General features: G+C 39.9%; 1 protein-coding gene across 2 annotated transcripts in view; it reads left to right on the top strand.

The window, feature by feature from the left end:
- Positions 1-12,603, top strand: part of si:dkey-122a22.2 — a 30,980-nt gene that overhangs the window by 16,182 nt on the left and 2,195 nt on the right. For both annotated transcript variants that reach the window (XM_041988392.1, XM_041988393.1), the window contains one exon: positions 4,452-4,590. In XM_041988392.1, coding sequence (XP_041844326.1) covers positions 4,452-4,590 — 139 coding nt within the window. The remainder of the gene's footprint in view (positions 1-4,451; positions 4,591-12,603) is intronic.

The following is a 12,603-nucleotide window of genomic DNA, read 5'->3' as shown; positions in this document are numbered from 1 at the left end:
TCACATTCCTCATTTCACAAGTTCTCAAGATGCCAAACCCGGTACCCCCTCTCAATCTGTTCCTCACTTGTTAATTTCTTTGCATAACTGTGTCTGCTAATTAAATGCACTGTGGTGTAATTATACAGATTGAATCTGAACTGTTCCCTGTGTTCTAACCATTAAAACGAGCAGCACTAACAGAAATGACTTCATCAGTTGGTGCGTTTTTTTAGAAAAGGGGGAAACATCTGTAATATCCTGAACTCATCAGTAGCTCTGTAGTATTTATGTGGGACAAGGTGTTCAAAGCTCGTAGGTAAACAATAAAAAGGCTCGTCATTCTGCTCTGCTTTTCTTGTCCTACATTTGATGTCAGAAATGATATTGTTGTGTTGACACGGTTATTTGCTGGAGTTGCTCTCAAGGTGGTTCAAGGCTGTTCCAGATTGTAACTTACTCAGCAGCTGGAAACTGATATATAAATAGCAACTATGTAGGAGATTGGTAAACTAATTATACTGGAATAAATCCTCTCATCCTGTAAGAGGGACTGGTTACAATGACTGGTCTGACAGACACATTTCCATGGCTCTCTTAGACAAATATAATATACACTCACAGGACACTTTACTAGCTCAACCTTGCCCACCAGGTTGGATCCCTTTTTCCTTTAGAACTGCCTTAATTCTTGGTTTCATAGATTCAGCAAGGTGTTGGAAACATTCCTCAGAGGTTTTGCTCCATATTGACATGACAGCATCACACAGTTGCTGCAGGTTAGTCGGCTGCATCCATGATTAGAATCTCCCGTTCCACCACATCCCAAAGCTGCTCTACTGGATTGAGATCTGGTGACTGTGGAGGCCGTTGGAGTCCAGTGAACTTATTGTCATGTTCAAGAAAGCAGGTGGAGATGATCTGAGCGTTGTGATGGTGCATTATCCTGCTGGAAGTAGCATCAGAAGATGCTACACTGTGGTCATAAAGGGATGGACATGGTCAGCATCAATACTCTGGTAGGCTGTGGTGGTTAAATCAGGACACGCTGGTACTCAGAGGCCTAAAGTGGGACAAGAAAATATCCCTCACACCATTTGACATTACACAACTGAAGTGTTGATACAATGTCGATGGATCTATTCTTTCATGACATTCCCACCAAATTCTGAGCCTACTATCTAAATATGGAGTTGAAATGGAGACTCATCAGACCAGCAACGTTTCTCCATCTTCTATTGTCCAGTGTTGGAGAGTCTGTGTGAATTGTAGCCTCATTTTCCTGTGCTTAGCTGACAGGAGGCACCCGGTGTGGTCTTCTGCTGCTGTAGTCCATCTGCTTCAAGGTTGGACTGTTGTATATTCAGAGATGCTGTTCTGCAGACCTTGATTGGAACCAGTGCTTATCTAACTTCCTGTTGCCTTTCTATCATCTCCAACCAGTCTGCCCATTCTCCTCTGACCTCTGACATCAACCAGACATTCTGGTCCAGACAACTGCTGCTTAATGGATATTTTCTCTTCTTCAGACCATTCTCTGTAAACCCTAGAGATGGTTGTGTGTCCCAGTAGATCAGTAGTTCTTGAAACACTCAGACCAACAACAATGGATGAACGTGGGTTCAAAGTCACTTAAATCCCCTTTCTTCTTCATTCTGATGCTCAGTTTGAAACTCAGAAAGTCGTCTTCACCATGTCTACATGCCTGAATTCATTTAGTTACTGCTGTGTGATTGGCTGATTAGAAATTTGTGTTAACAAGCAATTGAAGAAGTATTCCTTATAAAGTGACCAGTATATATTCAGTCTTGGATCGGCATTTGGAAAATGAATGTTTTAGCATTGTCTACGATGAGCAGATGATTGAAAGTGTCTAATGTTCCATCAGTTTCAACCATAATAATTCTTTGACAAACAGTGAGAAACTTGGAGTAAGAGGCCATGCCGTGCACCTGTTCACATTCACATTCCTGCCTTTTTTTGTGACGTATACCGGCCACTTTTAAAAGAAATATTCCTCCAGTATAATAGTTAGCTGAGCCTCGTGTAATAGTCCGTGTTTAAAGGTTCGGCGTTCATTGTAATAGTTGGCAGAAGCTTGTGTAATAGTTCATGTTTTGTGTGTGAGCAGGCTCTCAGGTAACAGAGGCCCTGCATATGGAATGAGATGGTAATGAGGAGGAGGAGGGGAGCCTTATCGCTACAGGGCCAAATTCCGACAGTGAATTGCGTAGTTGTAACAAAAGTAACAGAGCGTCCATTCAGCCTGCACTAATCCAGATGGGAAAGTCAAACAGCAGAAAGTCCACGGCACAAACTCATTTCATCACTTTATTAATTTAGATATTGCCTCCTCGCTCCTGTGGGGAGAAAAAAAAAAAAAAAAAAAAGAGCCCCTCTGAAATGACCAACATCGGTGAGGCGTTTTGCTCTACATGGTTCCCCCACTTCGTCTCCTGCCGTTATCTGTTTAATTCATCCCACCAATCTTGGCTGTCTTTACCCACTAAATTTCCCTTTGACACGCATGCCTTGCTTCGCATAATCCTCACTCGGGGGCAGAATTAAAAATGGAAAAAGAGGAGGGAATAGGACAGGTGGCTGGAGAATCCTTGAAATAATGTTCAATGCCAGTCCCAGGAATGATTTGACCAGATTTGAACTTTTGGTTTGGGGGGGCGGGTGATAGGGACACACACACACACACACACACACACACACACACACACCCCTCCCTTCAGCTCACCCTTTATTTTTGGAACCAAGAGGTAAGAAAGGGGTGACAGGTGGAAAATGTGCAGAGCCTGAGAAGTCTCTTAAGAGCCGGGTCGAAGAGTCAGTTCTAAACTGTGGTGGCAGAATGACTTCAGGGGAAAAACTGCAGCAAGGAAGATGAAAATGTCAAAGTGTCACTCTCCAGAGGTCTGATATGAAAAGTTTTCTCTGTCTACTGGAGACTGAGAATTAGAACAGCCCCCCCCCCCCCATCCGTCTGTATCTATTATTGACCTAAAGGGACCATTTTTCTCCACCATGAATATGGCAGATACCTTATCTTACACTGCTGTTTGTGGCAGCTCGACACCCATTCTCTGCTATTGGAATCAACTTTATCTGACCAATCAGTGCTGACATGCATTGTTGGAGCAGAGCTCGATAACATCAAGCTGCAGTTGTTTGGGTAGCAACATGTCGTATCAAAGCGCAGGTGAAATGGGTTATTTTACACATGAAAGTGCATGTTTATGATGGTGGTTTGATAGGATATGTGCAGTAATAATGGCAGCAAAGATGTGCTGATCCTGCCTGTGGGAAATTGCAATTTCCTGAGGCGAGCAGTGCTGCCTAATGCTGTCATTTTTGAGCATTATTGAGCTGCAGAGCTAATGTGATCGGTCAAATAAGTAGATAATGGACTGAAAATAGGAAATTAGTGTTCTGAGTGATCAGTTGCCTAAAATACTCATTAAGTGATGAGTCTTGCCTCATGTTGACTGTAGTGCACACTCAGCTGACAGGCCTACAAGGTTAGTTTAACATAACTTTTCTTACGATTATCATTAAATCTCAAAAGTTAATGCTTATAAAACTACAATTTCTGATTCCTTTCAAATGAATGAATTTGTTTGGTTTCTTTGATTAATGCAGTTATAAATGTTATATTTCATTCCAAAGACATAGCCACTCAGAATTATTATGATTGAATTCCACAATTTTGCTGCCTTTTTGCACACACAAACCTTTAAAATCAGTGAAAGAACTAGCATTAAAGGTGAATGATTGGCAGTTTATTGTAGGTATTGATGATCAGACTGCTGTTAGTCTTGCCCAGATCAGGCTGAAACGGGAACGAGACTCTTACTGGTGCATGATGATGTAGGGGGCAGATCTACAGCATGCTGACTTCGTGTAAGGGAAGGCTGCGCGGCACAGCGATGGCGGCAGCAGGCGTACGGCACTATTGATTGGGCTCCACAGGCTGAGACCAGCCAATTCAGGGCACCAGTGAGCTGAGACCGATTGGGCCTCCTGAGTTACAAAATCCCACAGCTCTTCTTCTCTCATCTGTCAAAAAAAAATAAAAAATAAAAAAAAGAAGAGTGTTTCTCATTTCCCAGGCAAATTCTTCTTACAGTTCTTTGTAGAGAAAGTTTGATATTATTTTTTGGGGGTTGGAAAAGACCTTTGAAAGAAAAATTTTGAGCAAGCTGGATTATTTGGGATTATTAATGAGCACATGTTAAAAAAAAGACTGCATCAGCTCTACAAACCATTATCCTGCTTTAGCCATGCTTCTATTGCAGCTGAACACATTTATTTTCCAAGGAAATGTAAAAGAAATTCAGTGCATGCCATTACATAAATTTCAAACAAGAAATGAACTTACAGAAATGAAGCAGCTGGGCATAATAATTTGTTTCCAAATCTTTGAAATCAGACAACTTAATCTCTGTGTTATGCATTTTTTCCAGGTATGGCAAGCTGCTGCCATCACTCCAGGCCAGGCAGTTCTCAGCAGCTACAGGACTGAGCCGCATGCTGCTCATCATGGGGCTGATTGAACCAACAATAAAAGGCGAAAATGTCTCAGAGGAAGTCATCCAACGGCAGGTCAGACTTGTGCACGCAAACAGGCTGCAACACATACTAAATAAAATAGAAAAAGCTGCAGAAATATTTTATCCCAACAGGTCAGAGGTGAATATAAATGTAGCTTCTCATCATGGTAGAAAATGTAAGATAAATACATAATTTAGTTTCTGTGACATAATCAAAATAAGAAGGGAAATGGGGATGTGTTGCCAACTCTTTAAACAACTTTCCTCCCATCCTTCCCGTGCAGCCACAGGATGGTGCTAGTGCGAGAATAATCACGCCTCCTCCTCAGCAGATGAGATGAGAGTCGGTGATGATTGTCTTCATATTGTCAGAGACTGTGCATTTGGCATGACATGATACCGCATGTTATTTTGAAATAAATGGAAACGACCCGGCTTCCCGGTGCCGACACGATGAGGCAAATGCGCGATGTCTTCTGAAGCCTGCTGTAATGTAAAGCTTAGCCTTCTGACAGGTCACATGATTACTGAGGAAATGCTTGTTATAATAAACTGTAGGTGTTTTGTGTTGCAGATGAGGTTTTTTTTTCCAAAGGGGAGGGTCTGCTGTGATTCTCTCACACACATTTGTGGCACTTGTGCCTGTCATGAAGTCCTGTAGTTATTTTTCACCTCCTATTGAAAACATCCCAGCCAGAGGGGGAGCAATGGATACTGATGAACGACGGGCAATATCTAAAAAAAAAAAGAGACAAAATGCTCTCTGTACACAGTCACATTTGTTTTACAGAGAAATAAACCACCTCATATTCATGTTGTGTATGTTTTAGACAGTAACGTGGAGGTTGTTGCAGTTTTGCATTTACAGAAACACAACTTACCCTTTAATGGCCCTTTATAAGCACGCTGTGACATTTTTCTGCTGCTGTCTGTGCGATCCGGCCACATCTGCTCGGGGATGAATGTGAACAGTTCGTTAAGACGCCTTGTTCTGTGCTGCCAGCCACCCACGATTTGATGGCAGCAGTGATGAGGGACCTATTTCAGCTTTTCAAGTATTACAGTTGTTGCCAAGGAGATAAGGACATCATTGTGCTTGAATTCTCCAAGGACAGAAAAAGGTTTTGTCGACAGAGTAGCGAAGGTTATAATGTACACACACACACGCACACACACACACATTCACCGTCAGACCGAGCTCAATAGAGCATGCAGTCCATTTCTCAAGGGCATGTTCTGTAACCACTGCTTAATTGAACTGGAGCAGAATTGTTTGATACAGTGTTAACGGCACCTACAGCTATCTGGTCTCATCACATGTGGATGATAGATACAGTTAAAGGGAAATTTTGCTCCATTTGAGACTTTGATTTTGCAGCTTGGTGAACTCTCCCAGCTCTGAGCTAGTCAGAATGTGATTTCAGATGTGATATCAGTGTTTCCGCTCCACTGAAAGAGCTTTACTCTGCCTTGACTGCATTAGAATAGGCCTACAATAGTAGGAGTTAATTTCCCACATCTTATAAATACACTTGTGCAAATTGTAGATGGAATTATGGAGGTGTAGAAGGATGTGTTTGCATTGAGCATTAACATGCGTTAGCATTGTAAAGATCATTGCTTTCAGTCTCATCTAAGCAGTTTTTGGAGATGCTGCAGGGATCTGGAGTGTCTGCAGATAAACAGAATCCATTGTTTATTTGGGTGCACATGAAATGGACCCAAACCTGTCAGTACTGCATGTGCTGATATGGAATTAGAGCTGTGTGAAATCAGGCAAAAGGGGTGGCTTGCTGTGACTGTGGAATAGGTTAATTAACATGTCTGCCAGTTGACTAACAGAATAAATCTTTTATTGGAGTTTGCTCTGATTGTTACTGGAAAAGAAGCTCAGACATGCACTCATAAAGAATTTACAGTGAGTCTTATAAAATATGGTACAGCCTCCCAAAATTGTCTTTACCTAACCACTTTTCTATGACCTCATTGGAAAACACCATGAAGTTATTTTTTTTTTCCTCAACAAGAATCCAGATCTACAGCAATGAAACTACATGAATCCAGTTAGTGTAAATGTGTGTGCAAGGAATTGTGGGATAAAATAATCTAATTTCCTTTCATTAATGATGTTTCTTTGTTTCCCAGGCTAAAGGAGACCATTAAAGGAACTTCTAAGATTTTGCTTTTTAGTGTTCTAGAGAATTTTCCAGGTCTTTTCACAAAGTTGACAAAGACACAAAGACTCTTAAACTCTTGTTCTGAAACAAGATTTTAAACCGTCTCAGCCTCTTGTGGTGCCTCTGTTCCCTGCACCTTTGCTTCTTTCCCTCCATCTTCTTCTGTTACAGCATCAGTTCCTTGCACAGCCTCACTGCATCCCCTCCCTCTTTCACTCTTTGGTTGGTCTTCATCTCATCTGACCCTCTCCATCCTATTATAAACAAGGCACAGTCTGCTATTGTAGAAGTATATTTACTACCCATGTAGTTTGTAAACAACAGAGTACATCCATCCTAAATAGTAAAATTGAAATCAGGATATGAAAATGTCCTTTTTAATGAATGCCTTTGCAATGTAAACAACAGGTACATGTGTTATTCTTATTTATGCTCCTCCACTCCCAGCTGGTCAGAGATCTGCTTTTGCATCAACATGGAGAGCCACATGGAGGTTTTGTTTCACCACTTTTTGAAGCTTCTTTGCTCTGCAGCAGAAAATCCCATCAGGCATCTATTGTTTTAATAAAGCTCCAATTCCACAACAAACCAAACTTTATGGCGGCTCTCCAGCTGTTTGTAAGATTTATTAAATATCTAATGTGCACAGATTTAATTTGGTTACATCTGACCTGTACACACACTGATGGATGGGATGGTAAATAAACAGATAGCACTATTTAGTAAATTATGTGGCTCACTAATGCTGGATAACAATCACTATTTAAAAAAAAAAAAAAAAAAAATCTAAAATGGTGCACAGAAGTGAGTGAGAGAAACCAAAACAAGGTGCCGGTATAAGTTAAAAACAATGATGCTATTGCAGTAACGAGCATCCTGTCTGTCTGTTATGCTGTAGCACGTCACAGGTGACTTGGGTTGCTGGGGCCTCATTAATCAAACTGTGCTCAGCAAAGCAAACTACAGGTGGCATTTGCGGCGCAAAAAGCAATTCTGATTTCTAAACGAAAACGGGCGTAGGACGTGCGTGTGCACACTTTGATAACTCTGAAAGTAGAAGTGCGCCACACTCGCACCAACTCTAAAGCCGGCGCATGTGAGGGAACGCCTTCCCACGCCCACATGGTGGCTATAAATGGTCAGGTGGACGCCTGTAATACATATTCATCACATCATTTCCATGTTGGCTCGGGAGGGAAAAAGAGGGAAGAAGTGGAATTTTTCAGGGTGTGAGACAGAGATCCTGATGGACCATGTTGACAAACGTAAAAATGTTTAATTGGTGGGCACGGCGTGGACATTACTTGTGTCAGAAAGACAGAATAGTGGCAGCAGGTGGCTGATGCTGCCATCACAGTCTCAGAAGGAAGGCACGCCAGAGGGATCAGGGTCTGCAGCTGGATATCTCAGACGATAGCGCATATGTCTGTCATGCAGGAGATCGAAGTTCGACTCCCACAGTGGTGAATTGCTTTGGAGAAAAGCGTCAGTGACTGTACTGATGCTGGTAATTTGTTTTAATTTATAAAATAAACATGAACAGCTAAATCTGAGCTTGGTAGCAGTTTATTTAGAGTTAAATAATATTTCTTTGTAGTTGCTGGGTGCTCCAGCTGGGTGGGCGGGGCTCTAGATGGGTGGGTGGTGCAGAGGGACGCAATCACCACTATTAACCAGGTGGAAATAAAGACCATCTGGACAAAAACTGGGACAACAATTTAAAAAAAAACAGTGCGTGTAAGAATAAATAAATAAAAGGAAATCCACCTCCACAGTGAACTGTCCACCTTATTTAGCTGAATGTATTTCATAATATGTAAAATTTGTTTCACAATGACAGAACATATTGTAGTGGTTAAGGTTCTTATTAATATCATCTTCTTTTTTTCTGAAAATCCTGGTTTTCACCCGAGCGTGCGCTCTTTGGAGAATTAATATTGAATGTGTGTCTTTATTCATTTCTGCAAACAGCTTTATTATCTAACATGTGGTGTGAAAGGTAATAGTGGATTGTGCAGAAATGTCTCACATTTCACAGCATTTCCTTGATTATATTCTGTGCCGTTGGTGTCGCCGTTTCTCGTTTTGCTAGATTATGTGCGTACGCCTGGGTCAGAGTTGCCTTGGAGGTAGTAACATTTTCCCTCCAAGTTTGGTTTTCATAAATCCCAAAAGTTGACTATATTTGGCGTACGCTGGTTTTTGTTCCTACGCAAGCTTGATAAATGAGGTCCCTGGCCATCAAGCAACATAAACTCGTTGATGGCATGCAAGTCAGCTTATTTACATATTTTATTAAAAGAAAAAATTATAATTAAGCTTTAACTATGCAGGACTTGATACCTCCTTCCCAAAAAAAAATGCAGAAAAAAAAAAGCTGTTTTCCAACGGTTATTTGGCCATCAAGGCCCAGAAGGGCAGATGCTCCATCACCCCATTTATGTGTTCATGTCTAGGGTAACATGAAGTAACACTTTAAAGCTATCTAAGATACTTGGATCAACTGCAGTAGCTTGAAAAACTTTAAAGTATAAAAAGTAAAGGATAACAAAAAATATTAAGTACTGTTTTTGTTTAATGTACTCTGTTTGCAGCCTATTGTAAAAACTGTTTTTAATGTTTTTTTCAGCCTTTTAAAACCTAAAGTCCACCAATGAGGGTATGTTGGGAACAGATGGTGCCTACTTGGAGACCTTACCTGAACTGTCCGTGCTGCAACCTCTCAAATTTACTTTAGAGATAAGGTTCACTTATAGTATAATGATCTGATAGAGGTTCAGAGTTACATCTGCATTATTCCAAAGACACAATCTTTGCATCCTGCAGGTATTGGATGTTTCACTGCTGCAACACACTTGATAAAAATGAATGGGTCATTAACAGACTTGTGCAAAACTTGACAAGCAGTTTGATTCCATTTTATTTGAATCAGGTGTTGCAGTAAGAAAACAATAAATACTCGGAGGACACTAGCGCTCAAGGACCAGAGTTGGTGATCCCTGACATATAATCATATTTACACTTTTCAACATATTTGACGAATGTTCCCATTACTATGACTCCACAAAGCAAACAAAAATAGCTTCTAGTTGCAGAAATATATGCATTTAAATATGCAAATTTCAAACAGAAGCCTAAAAACAGGCACAAAGCTCAAAGCGTTAAATCATATACACTTGTGTTTTTTAAAGCTTGAACATTTTTAACAATAGTGTTAACAGAAAGGTGTTACCTTCAAATGTTTATTGCTTCAGGTTTGGAAGTTGTTTGGAGAAGAAGAGTGTTGCAGCTTTCCTGAGCCAAACATCACCTTTATGTTGAGCAAAACTTGACAGGTTTTTAATTCCATTCAGAGGTTTAGCTCTTGACCTTAGTGGTTTCTTTTTGTAAAACTACATGCTTTTGTTCAGTAAATGTAATAAAGAGTTGCACATGTGATTTAGATGAGACTTAAGAGCATTTTTTTTATCCTCATTTTTTCCCCCATAATTTTTATGTGAAGTCTATGTTCTCACAGACTTTAAAAAACAAACAGCAACAGAAAATCAGTCATTTAACAGCTAAACATTCTGACTTTGCTAAACAAAACACAAAGAGATAAAATTGCTGTAATTTTGGCAAATTATTGAACTACTAAATTGAGAGGAAAAATGATGAAATCAGTGTAATTTGCATTTTTACGAGTACCTGCACAAGTTTAAATATGCAAAAGAGTCTGAACTTAAAAGAAGATTGCCTGCAGAACTTCACGAGCTGTTGCACCTTGTTGAGTGGCAGCAAACATGGTCCCAACTAAAGCGCTGCCAGTGCAAATAATAATAATAATAAAAATAATAAAGATAAGAATTAGAAAACTCCTTCAAGTGGGAGATTCAACTCGAAGTGTGGGAACAGTTTGTTCCCTGTCAGCTACGTCTACATTTTAGGGAAGGGATAAACAAAATGGGCTGGTTGTAAAAAGGGGAAACATACAGGTTGACTAAGGAAGACGTCAAAGGTTCAGAATAGAAAACTAAAATCAATATGCTTTAAAGATAATGGAAAGAAAAAGAAATAAAAAACAAATGGTTAGAAACAGGAGTCATGATTTGTGACTGAACTGTGAGAAACCAAACAAATTGAATTTTTTTAAGCTCAATCAAAAAAAAAAGTTTTATTAAACTGATTTCAGTTCAGCTTCATTTGTAAGGAAAGGAAAAGTCATGCGATGACACTTTTTTACAGTCCAACTCAATCCAATTATTGTTGCCAAATTATAATCCAATTAAAGCAAATCCAGCATATGATCCATGTAGAGGCTACTCTGTAAGCCTCAGTGTTTGTAGCTAAAGATTTCATTGGACAAATTTTAAATTTTCTTTGGTTGATGTTTCCATTTATTAGAAAGTTCAAAGTTAATAAAAATACTGAATTCTGCTGGTTGAAATCCATAAAGTGTGAGTAATTTTAGAGGTTTTTTTCTGTGCAAAATGCTGATTTTTCAGTGGGTTTCTTATGACTATGGTAAGAACCGGCCTCCCCACCGTCCACCAATCCTAATAAAAATCACATATAAACCTAAACCTATGTGACACACACATCTCAGTACCCTCTAAACTCAAAACTCCCCAAGTGCCTAAATGATAAACCAAAAAAATGGCTCCTACAATCCACATTAGTCCAATTTAAAATAACTGCATCCAATCATAAACAATAATCACCTAGCTAAGCAAACCAGCAGATGGTATTGAGTCTCCCATTTCATTCAGTTCTCCATCCTGAGCATGCAGAAAAAAAAATCCCTTTTAACAGGAAGTAAAAGCTTTAGCAGAACCAGAACTGGGAAGGCCATCTGCCTGGACTGGTTGGAAGTTGAAAGTACAGGAAGAGGAAAAATAGTTATAAAGGGTCATCATGGTTCAGAGAGAAGCAGTGATGGACTGTGGATGATTGGATGACAGTGATATTCAGTGATTAATCATTAAACATTAGAAGAGGATAAAGTTGTAATGTCAGGTGAAGGACCAGGAGAGATGGCAGTCATTACCTCTCTGGCAAATACACAGGTCAACATTGACATTTTGGACCATTTTTTTTCCTTTCCTTCAGTCCAAAGGAAATTTGGTGAGGCTGAGGTAATTTTTCAGGATAATAACGCATCTCTCCAAAGATCAAAGAGCGTTTAAAAAGACATGAGCTCAGAAGCGACCAGGAAACAGTCCTGATCTCAGTGGAATGAAGGCGATGAGGCTCCATCCTGTAACGCTGCGAAAGGATGCTGGAAGCTGACTGATGAAGAATGTTGATTTTCATTAGTGAAGTTACGCTTCAAAGAATTCAAGCTGTTACATCAGATGAGCTGCAGCAAAGTATGGAAAGGGTTTTTTTTCCCCCCTTCTTTTGTTTTTGATTTGTGATTTCATAATATTTTATGGAAATTTTGCTGATATGAGGTATGTTTCCTGAAGTCAGAATATAGAAAATGGTACAGAAACCTTCCAATAGGAGGAATACCCTTTAATGTATTTTTTATACTGATTGTTGCAGCCAGCATCCACAGCGTCTTATTTTTAAAGTTTGCTGATTTCTCAGTTGTCTCTCCTCAGCAGTGTTGACCCTGATCACGGGTCAGGGATTTTACTGACTGCTGTGCGTCTTCCTTACAGATATATGTTTCAAAGACAAAGGAGATGATTATTGATTTTAGGAAAGAAAGTACAGTCACCTCACCTGTGGTCATTTCAGGTGAAATTGTTGAAGTGGTGAACCAGCATACAGTAGATAGCTGGGACCTGTGTTTGATAACAGACTGGCTTGTGGATTCACATGGGCTTTGTAAGACGTCTCATCAGGGAATGTATTGTTAACCAAAGCTTTGTGGTTTTTATGTTGATGTTACTTTCATATTT

This window comes from Melanotaenia boesemani, chromosome 6, assembly GCF_017639745.1.
Source record: "Melanotaenia boesemani isolate fMelBoe1 chromosome 6, fMelBoe1.pri, whole genome shotgun sequence".
Taxonomy (NCBI): Eukaryota; Metazoa; Chordata; class Actinopteri; order Atheriniformes; family Melanotaeniidae; genus Melanotaenia; species Melanotaenia boesemani.
The sequence above is the reverse complement of the archived record's forward strand: the minus strand, read 5'-3'. Positions and strand labels throughout refer to the sequence as shown.